The 22,619-nt window shown below is 43.5% G+C and overlaps 1 protein-coding gene across 3 annotated transcripts in view; it reads right to left on the reverse strand.

The window, feature by feature from the left end:
* Nucleotides 1-727: 727 nt before the first annotated feature.
* LOC126985288 (uncharacterized) overlaps nucleotides 728-22,619 on the reverse strand; it is a 57,702-nt gene continuing 35,810 nt past the window's right edge. The window contains exons 2-10 of one of the 3 annotated variants that reach the window (XR_007738461.1): nucleotides 19,643-19,873; nucleotides 17,582-17,725; nucleotides 16,741-16,896; nucleotides 16,049-16,171; nucleotides 13,201-13,316; nucleotides 10,887-11,006; nucleotides 7,257-7,572; nucleotides 3,116-6,364; nucleotides 728-2,803 (exon numbers count right to left, since the gene is read on the reverse strand). Coding sequence is in view for 2 of the 3 variants with exons in the window: in XM_050839980.1 (XP_050695937.1) it covers nucleotides 6,245-6,364; nucleotides 7,257-7,572; nucleotides 10,887-11,006; nucleotides 13,201-13,316; nucleotides 16,049-16,171; nucleotides 16,741-16,896; nucleotides 17,582-17,725; nucleotides 19,643-19,873 (1,326 nt within the window). In the remaining variant the exon portion in view is untranslated. Of the gene's footprint in view, nucleotides 6,365-7,256; nucleotides 7,573-10,886; nucleotides 11,007-13,200; nucleotides 13,317-16,048; nucleotides 16,172-16,740; nucleotides 16,897-17,581; nucleotides 17,726-19,642; nucleotides 19,874-22,619 lie in introns of all 3 variants that reach the window. The other 2 variants (XM_050839997.1, XM_050839980.1) reach the window with 2 other exon arrangements.

Consider the following 22,619-nt stretch of genomic DNA (forward strand, 5'->3'; position numbering starts at 1 on the left):
TCCTTACCTTCGAGGATCTGATTCATTCCCTCCAGTACAGGATAACTATTACCTATACACCCGAATCCATATATCAGGTGTAGTTTAGCATACCTGAAATATGGATTTAGGTGTACAGGTGAGAGTTATCCTGTACCTGAGGTAATGAATCTTGTTTATAGGTAAGGAATGCACCCAACAATATGTAGTATTCTTAATGTTACTCCCTAGTCTTTTGGTGGTGGTTGTGGTGCTGGCTGTGTTGGTGGTGCTGAGTGTGGTGATCAAGTTGGTGTTAGTTTCAGCATCTTGGGGTTAAGTCAGTGTGCAGCTCACCCAACTGTTCATCCTCCCTTTTGGGGTGGTCGATAAATGGGTTCTTGGGGAAACCCAGTGAAGGTAAACTGTGATAACCCGGATGTCTTACTTACCCTGTGTTCCGGAGCATTGGGTTCTTACCCACCACAGGCTCAAGGGCTGATGCATTTGAGAGGACCGAGGCCATGCGCAGCTATAATGTGTTCCCCAAACTTGACATAGTATAGAAAGGTATGCTGTGGTATTTATTATATTTACCTGATACTTGCATTATTTATTGTTTCAGGTACATCATATCATTGCATAAAGTATCCTGCAGCAATATCCTTTACCTGTAGACCTGATTATATGTTACACAGATCACAATATCAGGTTAGGTCATTTCTACACATGATGAGAAGAGATGCAAGGATGAATCAGCCTCTCTGAATTCATGTATCATCTTTATTAGTATTCTTGCAAAACGCTACACTTATGAGAGTATGAATGACACGTTTACCCTAAGACATTCCCTGTGAGTCATGAAGGAGTGAGTGAGTGGGTGAGGGAGTGACAGTTGGTGAAGTGGTGGAGGTGACGTGAAGGGATGGTAGCGAGATTGGTGATGGTGAGACTCCCTTGCCCTTCCCCCTCCCTCAAACACGTCCCCTCACACCCTTTCCTCTAGTACCTGCACCCCTTTCTTCTGTGTGTGTATGTTTGTTTGTTTGCTCATTTACCCTCCGTGTCTGTTTGTATGTGTATATGTATGTATCTCGTGTGTGTGTGTTTGCTCATTTATCTGTGTGTGTATATGAATGTATGTATTTATATCTGCTTGAATGTGAGAGAGAGGGAGAGGTATCAAGGTAGTAAGAGAAAGGGGTAAAGAAGGAGTGAAAGAGGATGAGGGTGAGGGAGAGAGTCAGGTGGGGGTGAGGACTGCACACACTTGACACACTTGAAGGAGGGAGTGTCGCCAGGTGAGGAGTGAGATATCAGTGGCCAGGTGATTCCCAGGTGCCCCTAATTAACCCCATCTGGTATACATAGGCACTCCACATCATGATTTATTAATGAAAGATGAATGTATGTATTGTATGTGTATATGCTTCTATGTATGTGTGGAACTTTTTTCTTTATCACACTGGGAGGAATACGTGAAGTACATTGTGTATGTGTATGTATGTATGCATGTTTGTATGTATGTATTAGAGCCATATATGGAGAGGGTTAGGCCATGACCAATCACCATCTTGCGACTATGCTGCTCCTGCTCCCTGCCTCCTGCCCAGCCCTCCTGCCTCAAGACAAGCTGTTGGAATTTCAAACACTATCATTTTCATCTCTTGGTGTTGAACTTGTGTTGAGGCAGAAGCACTGGGCAGGATGCAGTGAGCCTGAGTGCTTGGATGCAAGATGGTGTAGGGAGCCAAACTCTCCCTCTCACAGCTCTGGTGTGTATGTAGGCTATGGATTCACTGGCCATATTACAGGTAAACTTCAGGTGTGTTCCCTTGTGACAGTACATATATACACAATAATCTCATCTAATTTCAGGTATAATGATTATCTTTCCCCAATAACCTCATTTAATTTCAGGTATAATGAATATATCTTTTCCTTCATTTAACATCACACAAAGGAGTTATCTATAAATGCAGGGGATTCTGACATGATAATCTATATTAAGAGCAGTAGTAATGATGGTAACAGTAGTAAACCTTTGTATCATCGGTACAGTAACTTGACACTGTAGTAAAAATTCACCATTATATCAATACAAAACAGCTGTGTCTATCTGAGAACCATAGTCTAAAGGAGAGAGTATACACGTCTAAGGTATATAAATGGATGGACGCAAAGAATTTTACATCACACCATATGAAACGTTTCCTATAGCCGTCAGACGCTATGACCGAGATGGCACTAAGAGGAAGGCCGGTCTCCCTCCCCACCTGAGGGACGGGAAGCCAGAAACACCTTCGGAACAACCCTACAGTTAGGTCAAGTTAAGGAAGGGTTAAGGTACTCGTCAGGTTAGGTTGAGTGAGGTTGGTTTGGGTGAGGTACACTTAGGTATGTGTTGAAACCCCAAGCATCTCATATTTTGGCCTCACTCATTTTAATATTGTATGAGTCTAATTTATTGTCTTTTATGTGCTATTCACTACTACCGAACACTTTAATAATGTTCGGCAAATTGACAGATACCAGGAATGTTGTATCTAATTTTAGCTCACGTTCCGACCCCAAGCATCCATTATTTTGGCCTCACTCTCATTTTAATATTGTATTAGTCTAATTTATTGTCTTTTATGTGCTATTCACTACAACCGAACACTTTAATTAATGTTTGGCAAATTGGCAGATACCAGGAAAGTTGCTTTTAATTTTAGCTCACGTTCCGACCCCAAGCATCCATGATTTTGGCCTCACTCTCAGCACATATTGCCTGAGTCTAATTTGTTGTCTTTTATGTGCTATTCTCTACTGCCAGACACTGTAATTCATGTTTGGCGGCTACCTGGGAAAGCTGCATCTAATTTTAGCTCACGTTCAGACCCCAAGCATCCATTTTTTTGGCCTTGTTCTCAGCACGTATTGCCTGAGTCTAATTTGTTGTCTTTTATGTGCTATTCACTACTACCGAACACTCTCATAATGTTTGGCAAATCGGCAGATATCAGAAATGTTGCATCTAATTTTAGCTCATACTCAGACCCCAAGCATCCATGAATTTGGCCTCGCTTTCAGTATGTATTGCTTGAGTCTAATTTGTTGTCTTTTATGTGCTATTCTCTACTGCCAGACACTTTAATTCATGTTTGGCGGCTACCTGGGAAAGTTGCCTATAGTTTTAGCTCACTTTCTGACCTCAATCCTCGCTATCCCTGTCTGTATTGCCTGAGTATAATTTATTGTCTGTTATGCACTATTCACTGCTACTGGACACTTCAATCACTGTTTGGCAGATATCAAGGAAAGTTATGTTTAGTTTTAGCTCAAGTTTAACCTGGTAGCAACAATGGGCCAAATTTGTGGTTTTACCGTGTACCAGCGACAGGCCAAATTTGTGGTTTTACCGTGTACCAGCGACGGGCCAAATTTGTGGTTTTACCGTGTACCAGCGACAGGCCAAATTTGTGGTTTTACCGTGTACCAGCGACGGGCCAAATTTGTGGTTTTACCGTGTACCAGCGACAGGCCAAATTTGTGGCTTGACATGAACCCCCAAAATAGACGATTCACCAACTGATTACAAATGCGTTGATATCTACCTTTTAATGATTTGCGTAAGTGATGATACTTTCTCATTAATTCGCTTAGAGGAGCCTTTAAGAAATTTGATCCCCGAAGCTACCGGGTTAAACCACAGGCATCCCTTATTTTGATCTCTATCCCTGTATGGATTGCCTGAGTCTAATTTATTGTCTTTTATGTGCTTTTCATTGCTACTGCACCTTTTTGTTAATGTTTGGCAGATACCAGGGAAAGTTGAATATAGTTTTAGCTTGTGTTCGGACCCTATCAACCACTATTCTGCCCCCTCTGTCCCTGCACTTATTGCCTGAGTCTAATTTATTGTCTTTTTTATGCTATTCACTGCTGCCGGACCCTAATTATTGTTTGTCAGACGTCAGGAAAAGTCTCTAGTTTTAGCTGGTATTCAATTTCCTTTGCTTTGCCCTCTCTCTCCTGGTACGTATTGCCTGAGTCTACTTTATTGTCTCGTGCTAGTCACTGCTAATGGACAGTTAACTAGTGTTTGGTGGATGCCAGGGAAAGGTGTATCTAGCCATAACTCGTTTTGAAACTGCAAGCGTCCCTTATTTCAGCCTCTCTGTATACTGCCTTAGCCTATCATATTGCCCTGCTACACCATTATTTGTCTTTCCCATTCTCCCTTAAGTTTGCCAGTAACCAGGGAAAATAGTATCTTCCCTTTTTACGTAATATTTACAATTTTTAAATATCATCTGCACCTTTAATGCAATATCTACACTTCTTTGTTAAAAACTGCATTGGTAAAATAATATCTACACTATTCAAAATAATCTACCCTATTCAAAATATTATCTACCCTTTGCAAACTATTATCTTCCTTTATGAATTTATATCTACACATTTGAAGCAGCCTGCCTTTGTCCTCTCCCCTACTGTTGGCTCACATGAATGGCATTAACTATGTCCTTTTTAAAGTATGATCTACCCTTTTATAGTTGTATCTACCCATGTCATGCAGCCTGCCTATGTTCTTTCCTCTATATATCTATTCTCTTGGGTCCCGTGAATGGCCTTAAGCTATAAAGATAAGGGCGAGGTGTTTGGTGTCATGAAAAAGGCCATATTAGCCCATAGACAATCCAAAAACAAAGTAATGAGTGTGATTCAAGTATGTGTGTGAATGCTTGAGGTACTTTTCGTGACGGTAACTAATTATAAATGTTAGTTACCGTTTCTTTCACTTCCTCAACAAAGACCAGATTTACACTCCTTGCATAAGAGGTTAGTGAATACAAGATTTACTAGGTAACGAAAAAAAAACTCACAAATTTCAATAATAGCCCCTTGCTTGTGACAGGAGGGAAAAATGACTAGCATGTTGAAATGAAATGTTTGCTAGTTTGAAATAATAGTATCCGGTGACATGACAGGAAGGAATGGGAGGAAAAATGTTGTGTGTGCATGTGTATGTGTGTGGGGGTGAGGGGTGATAACCTGCCAGGGAGGGGGGAAGGGGGGAGTATGAGCTTGGTGGTGGTGGTTGGGGGGGTGGGGGTGAGTTGGGGGAGGACCTAAATATATCTCCAAAACCACTTATGTAATTAATTTGGATACAGAGAGAGAGAGAGAGAGAGAGAGAGAGAGAGAGAGAGAGAGAGAGCACGACACAAAAATAGGCGATCCAGCGCCATGACATCTATCACAACAGTTACGTAAAGGTGTGTTCGTGTGTGTGTGTGTGTGTGTGTGTTCGTGTGTGTGTGTGTGTGTGTGTGAGAGAGAGAGAGAGAGAGAGAAACATCAACACCCTGTATATAAACACTGTAATAATATGATAACTTTATAAATATATATAGACACTTCTTTTCTTCGTAAGGCTTCACCCTAACTGGAGGAGGTGGAGGAGATAAAGAAGAGTTTGAGGAAAAGGAGAAAGAGGAACAAAGATTAGTAGTAGTAGTAGTAGTAGTAGAAGGAGGAAGAGGAGGAGGAAAAGGGAATAGAGAAGAGTTTGAGGAAAAGGAGAAAGAGGAACAGAGATTATTATTATTAGTAGTAGGAGTAGTAGGAGTAGGAGGAGGAGGAAAATAAAGAAAGGCAAGGACGAGGTTGAGGAAAGAGAAAGTAACAAGAGGGACAAGGATCAAGAGGAGGAAGAGTACAAGAAAGAGGAGGAATAATGATATCAACTAACACTACATTACATATCATCCACATTTGTTTGTTTATCAGTCCTCAAATGGGTCACTTTGCGCAATATTCTAACACCTGCAGCCTGCCACAAACACCCATTATCGTCCTGTATTAAACTCCTCACAACCCATCATTCTTACCATCACCATTATCACCATTACATCACACTGCACACCTGTACCATCGTCTCTTCTACCTGTGCATATATAAACAGGACTGTGGCTTCTTATGCATCGTCACCGTCACACCTGCTCTTGTTTTCTCAATATAGTTACGAACACATACTTAAGAATATGTGCGCCTTGGTAATGATGAAAACTAATGAAAACTACAAAAACTTCCCTCCTTTCCATATATCACGAGCAAAAAAAAATCGTCTTCCGCTCATATGCAGCCGAATAAGACCGTTTTCAGGAGCATGAGTGAACAAATCATTATCCTTCGTTTCCCTTTAGCACATTTTCTTCCGTCATTGGCTTCAGTAGGGCTCGGGAAGGAAGTGTTGATTTTCATGACCGTGGAAGGCGCTGTCATCACTCCTGCTGCATTATCTGGAGTCCGCGGTGGTGGGGCGGCTGTCAGGCCTGGTGGCATGGTGGCGGGAGAGGCGAGGGAGGGGCGGCAGGACAGGGGTGGCGACGGTGACCTGGGGAAGGGGTCGAAGATACTGATGGAGAATGTAAGAGAAGAAAGATGCAGATTACCCACATGCTACTCGGATCTTCAGTCAGCTGTAACTTCAGTGACCTCGGGCAATAGAAGTATATGGGGCAGCAATGGCCAAGCAAGAATCATACATCACCGCAGCCACTATAAATAAAATTCGCGTGCGCCACTAACAGCCAGGGGTCGTCCAAGATACCCCTCAAGAGCAGCGTTGCCAGCTCACCTAATCTACCCCTTTGCATTTATCCTATTTTTGACACTTCTGACGCTTAACCACCAAAAAAGGACATAAGTAACTAACCATTTTAACGAGAACTATTAATTAATCTAGTTATTGAGGCACAGGAGACGGTTTTTGAGTTAGAAATAGGCAAATGCAATAGGCTAGGGAGGGAAATCTGGCAACACTGCTCAAGAGTAGGGATAGGGAAGGATATGGAAAGGAAAAGCAATGATTCACCCTCCCCAACCTTCCTTTCCCTTTCCATTTCCCTCCCTTCTCGACTTTCTGTCTTTCATATTCTTAATTTTACTCTTGGTGCTCCGTTCCCTCCACCCCTTACCCAGGACCTTATCCCGCCCTCTCTCCCTCTCCACTCTATTTTCTGTTCTTCCATATTACCTCTTTTCCTTTATCCCTCCCTCCCTTCCTACCTGAACGTTCTGTCTTTCGAAATTCTATCCCTTTATTCCTCCCTCCCTCCCTTACCTCTGCTATACTTTCTGCCCTTCCATAGTCACAACCCTTCATTCCTCCCTCCCTCCCTTACCCCTGCTATACTTTCTGCCCTTCCATAGTCACAACTCTTCATTCCTTCCTCCCTCCCTTACCCCTGCTATACTTTCTGCCCTTCCATAGTCACAACCCTTCATTCCTCCCTCCCTCGCCTCACCTGTATGGAAGGGATCAGCCCTGCGGAGGAAGGCACTGGTACCCCGTGGGAGCGAGACTGCGCGGCGCTGGACGGCTTGAACATCGCCGCGCTGCGCATGTCCTGGCCCTCTGCGATGAGTCTGGGCGGCGTGGCGTAGCCGTACTCGGAGCCGGCCATGGCGCGGCGCTGCAATTCCTGCGCGGCCGTGGACAGCACCGGGATGTCATTACGCACCTCCGTCGGGCTGCCTTCCCTGTCGCTGGTGTTGTAGAATCCGCTGGCTTCCGCTTCTTCAGGTACTGGCGGCGGGGTCTGGACGTCCGGAGATAGTCCACTGTGGAAGGAAAGGTCTCTGTGATAAGCGTATTTACCTCAGAGCCATGGAATAGGGGAGCATAGATTAAGGAGAAAGGAATAGGAGAGTTTGCCCAACCACATCACAGGCGCCATGTTACCAAAAGAGCCGCAAGCGATTCAAATTGATGTTGATACAAAAGTTATTTCCTTTGTGCTCCAGACATCTTCAGGATCTCGAGCACAAAAAAAAAACTTATCTTTTTGGTAACATGGTTCCTATGATGAAGCCGTATGATAACTCCTTGGTCGCCTGTACGTAAAGGAAGCAAGAGAACACGTGGAATGATCAATGTACCCGAGGAAATAAGAATAAGGATAATGAACCGATTACTTAAGTCCTTGAGAGGGGAAAATGGATGCAAGAGCGTATAAAAGAACGAATAAAAGTAAGAAAGAGCAGAGGAATTAGCAGGGAAGGAAGTTTATTACAAGCCACACAAAGAAGACAAAGAAAGAGCGAGGATGCAAGTAGTTAGGAGCAAGAGAGTTAAACTAAGCGAGTTAATTTACCTGGAAAGCTGAAATAAAATTGTGTGTGTGTGTGTGTGTGTGTGTGTACCTAGTTGCAGTTTTACAGGGCCTGGGCTTTACGCTCGTGTGGTCACGTCTCCGTATTTACATTTATCCAACTTTTCCTTAAAGCTTTGCACACTCCTCGCCGATACTACATCCTCACTTAGTCTGTTCCAAACCTCTATATTTCTTTGTCTCTCAAGCATCTTCCCTTCCTCAGTTTCTTACTATGTCCTCTTGTGTTCCTGGTGGTATTTTTTTTGTGTATGTATAGCCTCGAAAATGCAAAGAGAACCAAGAAGATAAACATTAATAAAGGAAAGCCGACCCAGACTCATGTGTGTGGACGTGGAGATGCAGGTAAAGGTTGTACAGGTGGGAGGCACGCTCATTAAGGATGCGCTGGGGGGGGTTAGGTGAGATAAGGGAAAAGGCGAAAAAGAGAGAGAAAACAAAAACAAAAGACAACCGTTATTTTCCTTTTCAAAACACGAGGAACACCACTTTACAATTTTCTTTTATATATAACAAACTAGTATACATTATTTTATACACGATAGTCGTTAAAACAGTTCTCCCTCAACTTCTGCTGCGCCAAAGAAAATAAAAAATCCTTATTAACGTGTCTGAAAAGCTCGAAAAAGGTCCGACAAGAATATATATTTTTTTCTTGAAGAGGCAAAGTTGACGAAAAAAAGAGTATATAATAGAGTGGTTTAAGAGAAGCGGAAGAGGAGGAGGAGGACGAGAACGAGGAGGAAGAGTAGAAGAAGGAGGAGGAGGAGGAGGAAGGGTACGAATGAGGAATATGCGGAGATGGAGGAGGAGGAGGCCGTGGTCGTGTTCTGAGAAATAAAGATAGAGGAAGGTGTCGGGTGGAAGAATGGAGGAGGAAGAGAAGGAGATGGAGGAGGAGGAGGATGTGTTGGCTACGTTGTGGACTGGGAGGAAAGATATAAGAGAAAGGCTTAGGGGGGTGGGAGGAGGGAGGAGAAGGCCGAAGGAGATGGATGAGGAAGAAGGGAAGAAGAGCAGGAGGAGACGAAGGAGAAGATGAGGAGATATATGGCCAGGAAGAGGAATGGAGGAGAGGAAAGATGTGGTACAGGAGGAGAAAATAAATGCTGGAAAAGACAAAAGAGGAAAGAAAGACTGAAAATGAGAGGGAAGGAGAGGAAGAATACGTGCTGGAGAGAGAGAGAGAGAGAGAGAGAGAGAGAGAGAGAGAGAGAGAGAGAGAGAGAGAGAGAGAGAGAGAGAGAGAGAGAGAGAGACCATTAAGATAACCCTAAAATAAAACCGAGAAAAATAAAAATAGAAATGCTAGAAAAAAAAGAAGGAAAACACAATAAAAATAAAATGAGGGACGTGCTTGAGTAGGAAAGGAAAGGAAAAGCAAAAAAAAAAACAAATGAAAACAGGAAGTAAAAGATAAAAGAAAAAAAAGAAAGAGGGAGCGTTCAAAAGAAGAAAGGTGCGTCTGGAGGAGAAAGAGGAAAAAAAAAAACGCTGTAAGAAAATATGGAGGTGTCACTGCCAGATATGAGGAAGGTAAGGGAAGGGTAGGAGGAGAACGCGGACGAGGTGGAGGCAAAGGGAAGGTAGTGGAGGGGATGGTGGAGAGGATGGAGCTGCAAGTCGAGATACCAGAAATAGGGAAGGTAAGGAAGAAGAAGATGGAAGAAGGGAAGGTAGGGGTGGTGGAGGCGTGGAGGTGGATGTACCGGAGATGGGGAAGGTAAAACAGGAGGAGGAGGAGGTGGAAGAAGGGAAGATAGGGAACGGGTGTGGAGTGGGAAGTGGAGGAGGTGGAAGAGGGGAAGATTGGGAACGGGAGTGGAGTGGAAAGTGGAGGAGGTGGAAGAAGGGAAGGTTGGGAACGGGAGTGGAGTGGGAAGTGGAGGAGATGGAAGAGGGGAAGGTTGGGAACGGGAGTGGAGTGGGAAGTGGAGGAGATGGAAGAGGGGAAGGTTGGGAATGGGAGTGGAGTAGGAAGTGGAGATGGAAGAGTGGAAGGTGGAGGAGATGGAGGTGTGGAGATAGTGATGTTAAAGATGGAGTACGTAAGGGAGGAGGAAGTGGAAGAAAACAAAAGAGTGGAGTGTAGACTGTAGAGGACAGGGAAGTGGAGGGGATGGAGGTGTGTAGGTGGAGGTGCCAAAGATGGGGAAGATATGGAAGGAGAAGGAGGAGGAGGAGGACAAGGTGGAATAAGGGAAAGTGGAAAAGAGTAGATGAGCGGGAGTTGAAGGTGTGGAGTTGCCAGATATGGATTGGAAGGGAAGAGAAGGAGGAGCAGATGGAAGGAAGGGAGGGAGAAGAGGAGGGAGAAGTGTAAGTGGCAGAAATAGAAAAGGGAAAGAAGAAGGAGATAAAAGAAAGTGGAGATGGGAAAGGGAAGGGAAGGTGGAGGAGAGGTGGAGGAATGGAGGTGTGGAGATTGTACATACAGGAGAGGAAACAAAGGTGGAGAAAGCAGAAGAGGTAGAATGCTTAAGTAACTGAAGTATTATTAAATTTTATAGAAGTAGATGGAAAGACGGTAGTAATGATAGGAGTAGTAGAGAGGGAGAGAGAGGGGGGGGGGTACGAAGGGGAGGTGGAGGAATGATGAAGTGGAGAGAAAACAAAAATGGATGAAGTGGAGGAGGTGCAGGGCTTAATAAGTAAACGAAGTATTATTTAAAGCAGTAAATGAAATGATAGAGGTAATTAGAGAGAGAGAGAGAGAGAGAGGGGGGGGGTAATTATATAGTGGTAGAAAGGGGGGCTACTCACGAGTGGCTGGTGGAGGGGGGGAAGCAGGCGATGTCCGCTGCGGGAGGCTCGGCGAGGTCAGGCAGCTTCTCCAGGGGCACCGGGGTCAGGATGCGTTTGGGTGACCCCTCCCGGCTCTCCCTGCGTGCCAAGGTCAGGTCAGGTCAGTTCAGGTGATTCAAAGGTGGTTTACGTTCTTGTCTTTTTTTTTTGGCATGCTTTATTTTATCGCCCCATTATTTTTGTGATTATATTTTGTTAAACTTTTTCTAGTCTTGATTATTGTTACCGTATTATTATTATTGTTATTATTTTTATTGTTATTATTATTATTATTATTATTATTATTATTATTATTATTATTATTATTATTATTATTATTATTATTATTATTATTATTATTATTATTATTATTATTATTATTATTATTATTATTATTATTATTATTATTATTATTATTATTGTTATTATTATTATTATTATTATTATTATTATTATTATTATTATTATTGTTATTATTATTATTATTATTATTATTATTATTATTATTATTATTATTATTATTATTATTATTATTATTATTATTATTTATTCACCACTTTGACATCTATTTTTATTATTTTTTTCGTTATATTTTTTTCTGTCGCACCTTTATTTACTTTTTTTTGGTATCTTTTTTTTCCCTAGAGTGAATTTTTATGATTATTTTTTTGTTATACTGTTTCCTCGTCTATTTTTGTGATTAATTTTTGTCATAATTTTGTTCTCTCCCACGTCTATTTTTATCATGTATGTTTTGTTATGCTCTTTCTCGTGACTATTTGCCTATAAACTATTTTTCAGTTACAAATTTTTCATCTTTTTTTTTTTTTGGCTTCTGTAATAATTATCCTGCCTGATTTTATATTCAGTTCCGTTCCATGTTACTTTATTGCAGAATAGTCGATAATGTATGTATATATTTTTAAACAGAGGGTTATCAAACGAGGGTTTATTTATGTAATTATTTTATGCATAGTGTTGAAATTGTTAAATTATCAACAAACATAGACTACACATACCCCATCCACCTTCATATCCCCGGAAAAATAAACCCACGGAAAAAAATAGAATTATAAAAAAAAAACGAAAAGGAAAAATTCGTGTCTTTTTATTTCAGCTATTTTCGGAACATAGAAAAAAAAAAGTAGCCGGTCCTTCATTTGGGTTATAATGAGAAATTTCCTTCCGGGGCGCGATAACGAACGCTTCCCTTTATCTGCGGCCCACTAATTAGCCGGGAGGGGAAAACTATAATGGGGTTTTGAGGAGACGGTATCAGGGAGGAGCAACGGTGGTGGTGGTGGTGGTGGTGGTGGTGATGATGATGATGATGATGATGATGATGATGATGATGATGATGATGATGGTGGTGGTGGTGGTAATGATCATAACAAACCTAAGAAATAATGATGATAAAATTTTACGTAACAGCTATTTTGATGGTGATAGCGAAGACTGATGATGAGGGTAGTGATGATGGTTATGACGAAGACTGAAGATGAGGGTAGTGATGATGGTAATAGCGAAGACTTATGATGAGGGTAGTGATGATGGTTGTGGCGAAGACTGAAGATGAGGGTAGTGATGATGGTTATGACGAAGACTGAAGATGAGGGTAGTGATGATGGTGATAGCGAAGACTGAAGATGAGGGTAGTGATGATGGTTATGGCGAAGACTGATGATGAGGGTAGTGATGATGGTTATGACGAAGACTGATGATGAGGGTAGTGATGATGGTTATGACGAAGACTGAAGATGAGGGTAGTGATGATGGTTATGACGAAGACTGATGATGAGGGTAGTGATGATGGTTATGACGAAGACTGAAGATGAGGGTAGTGATGATGGTTATGACGAAGACTGAAGATGAGGGTAGTGATGATGGTGTGATGGTGAGAGGCTGATAATAAACCTAAGAAATAATGGCAATGAAAATATATGTAACAGCTATTATGGTGGCAGTGATAGTGAATGGTGATGATGATGATGATGGAGATGATGCTGGGAGACTGATCCTAATCCTAATAAATATGGTGGTTATGGCGAAGCAGACTAACTATAAAACATATATAGACAAGAACATTTTTTTTTTTACAGTAAAGGAAGCATCGAGTAGCGGGCTTTTTTTTTATTATTGTTTCTTTTTTGTGTGTGTGCCCTTGAGCTGTCTCCTTTGTTGTAAAAAAAAAAAATCGAAGGTAAAAGTAAATAAAAACAATAAAAACCTTCTAGCACTTCTATAAAAGAAAGAGAAGAGTAATATAGGTCACATCAACCTCGTAGGCACTCACTCTATGGGGGAAGGGCACTGTATGGCACTGTCCTGGGCCTCACCCGTCGTGGCACCGTCCCTTTGCACCGAGTCTATCCACCAGGAGTTCCGTCGCACTGCCAGGATCGGGTATTGCTGCAACACACACACAAACACACGCTTAGCTTATGTAGCACACACACACACACACACACACACACACACACACACACACACACACACACACACTCATTATGATTTGTGGAGTTCTCAGTGATATCCACACATACACACTCCCTCAGCAACACTCTAATACGCATCAAACACACACACAGAAACACAAACTCACTCGTTATGTGTTGCACTTGGCAGCCACTTACAACAATTTCTAACTCTTCTTAAATTTTTCTTGTTTTTCCTATCGTCCTTCTCTCTCTCTCTCTCTCTCTCTCTCTCTCTCTCTCTCTCTCTCTCTCTCTCTCTCTCTCTCTCTCTCTCTCTCTTTCGTTATTTGCCTCATTCTAATGTTTCCTCTTCATCTGTACAAACTCTGACCTTTTGCGTACGTAACAAAAAAGTAATTCTAGCAGACACTTTTTTTCTCTCTCAGTTCATATATAACACTCAGATAATAACAGCAATTAAGCACATCCTACGTCAGCGTACTCTTCTTCGTATGACTTTTTATTTATTCATAGCGTTTGTTCCTTTATATCTGGGTCCATTTCCTCTTCTTTCTCTTCTTCTTCCGATAACCATTCCTCTTTTTCTTACCGCGTCCCCTGTTCCACTAACCACAACCCCTTCTACTCTTCCTCTGTTCTAATAACCTTTCTCTTTTTCCTGTCACATCTGTTCCACTAACACCACTATCCCCTTCTACTCTTCCTCTGTTCCAATAACCTTTTCTCTCTTTCCTGTCACATCTGTTCCACTAACACCACTATCCCCTTCTACTCTTCCTGTTCCAATAACCTTTTCTCTCTTTCCTGTCACATCTGTTCCACTAACACCACTATCCCCTTCTACTCTTCCTCTGTTCCAATAACCTTTCTCTTTTTCCTGTCACATCTGTTCCACTAACACCACTATCCCCTTCCACTCTTCCTCTGTTCCAATAACCTTTTCTCTCTTTCCTGTCACATCTGTTCCACTAACACCAATATCCTACTCCTCTTCCTTTGTGCTTCTCTTCCAATAACATTTCCTCTATTTTCTTACCGCGTCTTCTACCCCACTAACATCACTATTTCCTCCTCCTTTTCCTCTTTGTCCTCTTCCAATAACTATATCTCTCTCCTACCACGTTTCCTATTCCACTAACACCACACTCCCCCCCTCCTCCTTCCCCGTCCTTGCTCTCCTCCTCCTCCTCCTGTTGTATAATTTCCCAAACTTTCCACGTTCCTTAACTTCTGGCCCAGCCGTCCACTACACGAAGCACTGACTTAGCCCAGAGACCCGTCATAAATCAGGAACACTTATCTCAGCGGAGGAAAAAATAATAACGTGAACGTGAGCCGCTTAACTTGTGTCTGGCCTCAGCTTGCTCCTCCTCGTACAAGTTGTTATGAGTCCTCTTACTCTTACGCTTCAGAGCTAACCTAACAGTATATTTAAAGCTTACTCCTGTGATTAGAAGAGTCGTGATGAAGGAGGGATAGAGTGTAAAGAAAGGCACCAGTTGTTATAAGCCTTCTCACCCTTACTTAGACTTAACACATTTCTTCGAGGTTACTCCTGCGATCTGAAGACTCGTAGTGTAGGAGAGACAGAATATAGAGAAAGTCACTATAGCAAAGACATACGGAAAGAGTGTTTAGGTAGACTATACTGGAAACAATGAAAGTTTAGTGATGGGGGTCATAGAATAGAGGTAAAATAAGCAATAGTAAGGAAGGTAAAATTTAGTAATGGAACGTAGTTGTGTGTGTGTGTGTGTGTGTGTGTGTGTGTGTAGAAGGTGAAGCGAACTTTTTATAAATCGACTAATTCCTCGTTAGGGAGTGAAAGGAGCATGGAAGGTGGCAGCCAGGTAGAGGCATTATTATTTTACTTTATTATTGAGATCCGTGAAAGAGCATCCAAGGAGAAAATGATGCAAACCCAAACAGTCATCTCAGTGGAGTAGAGTAAGAAGGGTGACAACAACAATACCTAATGAGTGAGGAGGATACTGACTTGTTTTTTTATCAATGTCAACAAGAAAAATCATCTAACAAGTGGGCCATGGTACCTGGTTAAGGGCTGGAAGGGACTATAACTAATTCCGCCTAAAGGGGCTATCACACTGGGCAAATTTTCCGTGGATCTTCACTCAAACCACGATTTCCGCTGGCGTGGTTCTCATATTTCCGTGGTTTTCTGACGTGTCCACGATCTTCCAAAGCTACCGTAGATTTCCCCGAAGGACGACGGTATTACTCACCATCATCAGCAACAGCAATAACAAGAAACAAATGAGAACCACCCTAGCGGAAATCGTGGTTTGACTGAAGATCCACGGAAAATTTGCCCAGTGTAATAGCCCCTTAAGGTAATAATGTCGCAGAGAAAAAGCTCCGCCCGCTACCCTTCTACCTGACTCTACCTGAAGCCAGATTTTCCCCAACTCCCATCGGATCAACTAGCCACTGATTTCCAGCACCAGAGCAGCCATGGAGGAGAAGGAGGAGTTATTTTTGTTTTTGTTCTTGTTTTAGCAGTAGTAGTAGTAGTAGTAGCAGTAGTAGTAGTAGTAGTATGGAGGAGGAGGAGGAGGAGTTATTTTTGTTTTTGTTCTTCTTTTAGTAGTAGTAGTAACAGCATCATTAACTACTTTCCTAACGTGTTCTCACCTTAGGCGGAATAGACTATAATACAAGTAGTGCTAATGAAGAGCGTGTTACCTGGTGCGGGGCGGGGTAGGCGGTGTGCAGCGGGGACGGGGCCGTGTAGCTGAAGCTGCTCTCGAGTTCGCACAGCTGCTGCTCCGAGATGACGAGCTGCTTCGCCTTCTCGTCCCGACTTATCTGTGTGGGGACGATGTTGTGAAGAGTTTAGTGATGATGAATTCTCGAGTCAACGTCACCAAAAGACAGGAGTTAATATCGACATATGGGCTATTTTAGACCCACCCGCATTACAAAACTGAAAGAATAAAGAGACCAATAAAGGAAAATTTTCAATCTATCATCCCAGAAGTCAGAAGAATGAGTAAATCAGCCAACACAGGGGAATATTCAGTCAACCACACTACAAGACTGAAGAAAGATTTAATTGACGGACAAATGGAAAGTTTCAAAGACAGTAAAAAGGAGTTGAAGACTAACAAACAGAATAAATCAAAGTCACCCACACTGCAAGAAGAAGAAGGAAGAAGTCAGAAGAAGGAGTTGATTGACTGACAAAGGGAAATAAAACAAAACGCCATTATGATTGAAAAGAATAGAAAAATACGCAACTCTCAAGAAACAAAAACAAATGCGCAACAGAACAGATATAGCCCCCTCACCCCTTCACCCCACACACCCCTCACCCCACGCACCCCTCACCCCTTCACCCCACACACCCCTCACCCCTACCCCCTCCACCCCCTCACCTTCCGGGCCAGTATGAAGAGCGTGATGCCGAGGCCGACCATGAGGAAACCCACTATGAGGAAAGCCGGCCCGATCATCCTCATCTGCGCCACGCTCGCCAGGTGGTCCTCAGGTTCAGCCGCCTTCTCCTTGCCCTCCGGCCCCTCCTCACCTGCCTGAAGAAAGGGAAAGCACCCCTCATTAAGCCCGCGTCAGGTGTGCAGGGCAGGTCTGGTTAGTTTTATTTTGTTTTCTCGCTCGGTTCTATTTTTTTTTTCCTCTCGTTCCGTCCGGCTTCCTTCCTTCCTTCCTTCCTTCACTCCCTTTGTTTTCTCTCCTTTTCTCTCTGCCTTGTCTTGTTTTTTTGTTTTTTTTTCTCCTCTCCGCTTGCCCTACATTCTCCCCTCTTTTTTTTCTCCTCTCCTCTCTCTTCCATTTCTCTCCCGTCTTTTTTTTTCTCTCCGTCATTTCCACTGCGTTCTCCCATCTCTTCCTCCTCTCCTGTTCTCTTCCTTCCATTTCTGTCCCGTCCTTTTTTTTTTCTCCTCCATTTCCACTATGTGTTTTCACCTCATTCTCTCCTTTCCTCTCCTCTCCTCTGCCTTCCATTCTTATGTCATTTCTCTTCTGCTAATGATGCTGTTACTACTACTACTACTACTAAAACAACAACAAAAACAAAAATAACTCCTCCTCCTCCTCCTCCTCCTCTTTAACTAATACCAACCCCACTAACCTCACTACTTTTGATGCAACTAACACCTTTAATATTGCAACTACATTCCTACCACCACCAATACCACCACCATCGTCACCACCACCGCCGCCGCCACCACCACCACCACCACCACCACCACTCACCCCCAGAGGCACGCTGTAGCTCACGTAGGACAGCACGACGCCAGCCAACATGAAGAACACTCCGAACACAATCAGGGTCACGTGACAGTTTGACGCTAAAGCCACTCCTTGGATGCTGAGGCCGCCACCTTCCACCTTCTCCACCTGTGAGGGAGATAATTACACACCTGAATGGAAGGTTGTTATACTCACCTGTCTTGCATTTACCTGGTCTGCCATTTGTTTGTGTGGACTTTTTCTTACCTTTAATTTTTCTTCCATACCTTAATTTTCTCTCCTCTTCTTTTTCTTCTCCTCCTCATTATCAGTTTCTCAATGCCCTTTTCCTCGCTCTGTCTGATGTTAGTGTACTCCATCCTTCTCCAGCAAATTCTCCCACCCTTCCTCCTCTTCTTTTTCTTCCTCCTCCTCCTCATCATCAGTTTCTCAATTCACTCCTCCCTCTGTCTGATGTTAGTGTACTCCATCCTTCTCCAGCAAATTCCCTAATCTCTACCTTCGTCTTGTCCTCTGTCTGTCTTGATTTCTACAACTCCTGGGTCGCCACTCTGTTGCTTTGGTTGTCCGTCTGTTTTCAGTTCTACCCCTGATAATGACGTGCTCAAGTCCACTTCTCGTTTATACTCGTCAATATAATACCTTTATCTTCAACCTTTGTGTGTTCCCTGATCCTTGCAATTGGAAAATGAGCTTACAAGAGGGGACAGAATTTTAGACTTTGCTACAATGAAAAATTCGGTATGCGGAGGGCAGGCTGGTGGAGTTAGGTAGTGACAACGTGTTTTTTTGGTTTGTTTTAATGGAAAATAGAGCTTGCTAAGGGGAGACTGGTGGGGAGGTAGCAAGCAGCGACCACGGAATTTTACACTGCGATGAGGAAAAATAGAGCTTTCATAGGGGTCTGTATTGGGGAGACTTATGAGTAGTGGCCACGAAATCTTTGTAATAATGTAAAATGAATCTTGCAGAGGGGAGGCTGGTGGGGAGTAGGACGCATTAGTGACCGCGTGCACGAGAGTAACTTCACCATCGCGGCGGGGTTGCTATCGGGTTGGAGGTAGCTGGTAGCCTGTAAAACGATTTGTCGGGAAACTTGTTCGCTTTATTGCCGCCCCCAGCGCTGCACAAGTGGATGGCATTTCAGCAGGAGGTCTGTCTTGCGGCACCAACGCGGAACAGGTCAAAAGGAGAAGCGCGGTTTGTTTTGCCTCCATTTCGGCCTCGAGCTTGAAATAGATGAGTTGTCCATGCCACCTATTCTAGTTTATTATAAAGGAAAAAGAATACTTGCGAAGGGGAAATCTGTGAGTAGTTAGGAAGGAGTGAGCACGATAGTCGGTGTTCTCAGACGCTTCTACCATCGTTGCCAAATTATCGTACACACCGTATTGCATTTTCGTAGTTTCTAACCGATATCTATAGCAAAAACAAACAAACAAACCACTAAATAACAGTTTTGACGCTAACTTTATTATTCTCTCGTTATTTGTGTAGGCACGAGAGACTTTGAGGCTTAAAAATGATATATACAATGTTGTGAACACGATAATTTGTCAACGATGGCTTCTACCCCTCACATCAACTATTTCCAAAGGCCAAAAAGAGATTAATCGAGTTCTAATAAGTGTTCTTTTAGGTTCATGGTACAGAAGAAGGCTCATACTACCACCAGGGTCATAAAACTACCCCTGGAAATGCCCAAAGCACCAAAATGGAGATTAATCGAGTTCTATTGAGTGTTCTTTTAGGTTCATGGTACAGAAGAAGGCTCATACTACCACCAGGGTCATAAAACTACCCCTGGAAATGCCCAAAACACCTATAAAAAGCCTTGTCAAATATGTGTCCTTGGGCGCCGAAATGTTTGAAAATATGACCCGACATCTTTGCCGTAGTGAAAAATGGATCTTACGAAACGGAGACTTTTGGGGAGTTCCCAGGTAGTAGAGGCAAAGTTTGGGGGGTGGGGGGGCATGCACTATATAGCTGCGCGTGGCCTCGGTGCTCATCTCCGTCGCAATACCAGCACAGGTAGACAAACAAACAAACAAACAGACCTACCTGCAGCTTCTCAATGACCAGGTCCGCCGTGGAGGGCCGGCGGGAGTCGGGGGTCTCAGGTACGGACAGGTAGGTCACGCTGCTCACCTCTAGAGGGTCAGGTAAGCGTCTGCCCGTCCCCCCCTGCTGCCCCCCCGCCCCCATCCCCAGCCCGCCCCCCCTCACGTCCACCTCCGCTGCGGCGCCCTCGTTTGCCAGGTCCTGAGACTTGTGGGGCGTGGACGACCGGAGCTGTGAAGGGAAGGGGAAACTGGGTTAGAATATTCGAGAACGGGGAGGGAAGAGGGCAAGGGGAGGGAACGGATGACAGGATAGGGAAGAGAGAATGAGAGGAAAGGGGAGAGGGTATGAGAGGAAAGGGGAGAGGGTATGAGAGGAAAGGGGAGAGGGTAAGAGAGGAAAGACGAGAAGGTAATGGGAGGGAAGAGGGATTACGGTAGTGCAATATGTAAAGGGAAAGGGAAGGGGGGGTCTAAAACAGAGGTGAGGGAGAAGGGAAGGAAAGGAAGGTAATTCGTTTAGGGGAGACGCCCAGAAAAGGGGAAGGGGATAAAAGGGAGATTAAGCAATTGTAACCTGTGTGGCGTGGAGGCTTGAAGCTGTGAAGGGAAGGGGAAAGACTGGTGAAGGGGGAAGGGGAGGGAAGGGAGGTTAAGGTACTGTCATTTGTTCAGAGGGGACGGCTGGAACTGTGAAGGGAATAACAAGAAGGATTAACAAAGGGATGAGGGGAAGGGAAGAGAAGGGATGTAACGTGTTTTGACCTGTTTTGACTTTTGAGGAAATGCAAGGAAGGGAAAACAAGAGAAGGAAAATGTTTATCTTTTTGAGGGATGGGGGACAACGGGAAAGGGAGAAAAGGGATATGAATGGGTAATACGGTCAAGTGTTGATATATAGTCTGTGAAGGGAAGGGAAAGGAGAGTGAAAACATGTGTAATTTGAGAGGGAAGAAGGGAAAGGTTGGTAAGGGAGATTAAAGGGACTGTAACGTATTTAAAGGGGACCTGGTGCTGTGAAAGGGAAGGGGAAATATTAAAGGAAGGCGTTAAAATGGAAAAGAGGAAAGGGAAAGAAAAGGGGAAAGGTAGGGAAGAGAGATTAATTAAGCGACTGTAACTTATTTAAAGGGGACCTGAAGCTGTGAAAGGGAAGGGGAAATATTAAAGGAAGGCGTTAAAAGAAAAGGGGAAAGGGAAAGAGAAGAGTGGAAAGGTAGGAAAGGGAGATTTAGGGACCTGGAGTTGTGAAAGGAAGGGGAAATATTAAAGGAAGGCGTTAAAATGGTAAAGGGGAAAGGAAAAGAAAAGAGGGGAAAGGTAGGAAAGGGAGATTTAGGGACCTGGAGCTGTGAAGGGAAGGGGAAAATATTTAAGGGAGGCGTTAAAATGGAAAATGGGAAGAGGGAAAGAGAAGAGGGGAAAGGTAGGAAAGGGAGATTTAGGGACCTGGAGCTGTGAAGGGAAGGGGAAATTTTTTAAGGGTAGCGTTAAAATGGAAAATGGGAAGAGGGAAAGAGAAGAGGGGAAAGGTAGGAAAGGGAGATTTAGGGACCTGGAGCTGTGAAGGGAAGGGGAAAATTTTTAAGGGTAGCGTTAAAAGAAAATGGAAAAAGGAAAGAGTAGGAAGAATCACAAAAGCAATAGGATGAGTGGACAAAGTAAAGCTGCCTGTTGCTCTATGAAATGAACGCCCATAGCTGTGAAGGAAGGGGAAAAAGATGGTTATAATGTCTCTGAATGAAGGAGAGGGAGAGGCCAGCTGTATACGAGAGGGGAAGGTGCAAGAGGAAGGAAGATTAAGATAGATAAGAGGGGACGGGAAGTTAAGGCAGCATGCGTGAGGGGAAAAGAGGATTAGCTGAGAGAGAGTGAGAGAGATAGAAGAAGGACAAGGGAGAGAGGCAGAGAGAAGGTTAAGGTTGCCGTGGGATTAGGAGGAGGAGGAGAAGGGGATGGGCAGGGCAGGTTAAAGTAGCTAGAGGGGAAGCGAAGAGGGGAAGTTTAAAGTAGCTATGGGGTGAGGAGAACAAGGGGAGGTGTATGTTTTGTCTTTAATTAAGGGATGGGGGACAAGGGGAGGGGGAAAGGGAGACCATCAAGGGGAATTAAGGGGTAATGTTATGATACTCTCTTAGGCATAAAAAAAGGAGTGAAAAGAAAGAGGGGAATGTTATGGGCCTGAAGGAAGAGAGAACAAAAGGAAGAGAATACCATTAGCTCTGTCGGGGAAAGGGAAGCTCAAGGAAAAAAAATGGTCAAGGTTGGGATCATAAATAAACTGAAAGAAGGGAAAGGCAAGGGAATCATTAGTCTGTCTGTCTGCTTGCTGGGTAAAAGGGGACTCAATGGAGGTAAGGGGAGGAAGGTTTAGGCGTAAGGGTTTAGGCTAAGATCTTGTGACCTCTATTCCAAAACACTTCGGGGCTCACACACCCACATTTGATAAGGCTTTCGTCGATTTTTTTTTCTACAGCAAAGGAGACAGCACAAGGGCACAAAAAAAGTAAACAACAACAAAAAAAGCCCGCTACTCGCTGCTCCTGTTGTGTGTTCTGCTCTGTTGTGTTGTGCTCGGTTGTGAGTGTTTCTTTGTGTAGTTTAATGAGCCTAGTGATAGTTTGACCAGGCTCCACCAAGAACAGTAAAAAAAAAAAAAAAAAAAAATAGAACTCGACTAATCTCCTTTGTGACCTTTGTAAATTTTTGTTGTGAAAGTCAAAAGCATCTGAGAAGGACCTGTGTGAAGTGGGTCCCTTTTAGCTGTCAAGGTGTGGGTAGGGGGCGGGGTATTATGAGGAAAGGTTGTGTGTGTGTGTGTGTGTGTGTGTGTGTGTGTGTGTGTGTGTGTGTGTGTGTGTACTGTCTATTGATGGTTTAGAGGGGAGGTTATCCGTCTTCCTTTTTTAGTTATTGATTGAAGAATAGATAAATACATTGATTTCCCTCGTGCTTCTCTCTCTCTCTCTCTCTCTCTC

This window comes from Eriocheir sinensis, chromosome 5 (assembly GCF_024679095.1).
Source record: "Eriocheir sinensis breed Jianghai 21 chromosome 5, ASM2467909v1, whole genome shotgun sequence".
Lineage (NCBI taxonomy): Eukaryota > Metazoa > Arthropoda > Malacostraca > Decapoda > Varunidae > Eriocheir > Eriocheir sinensis.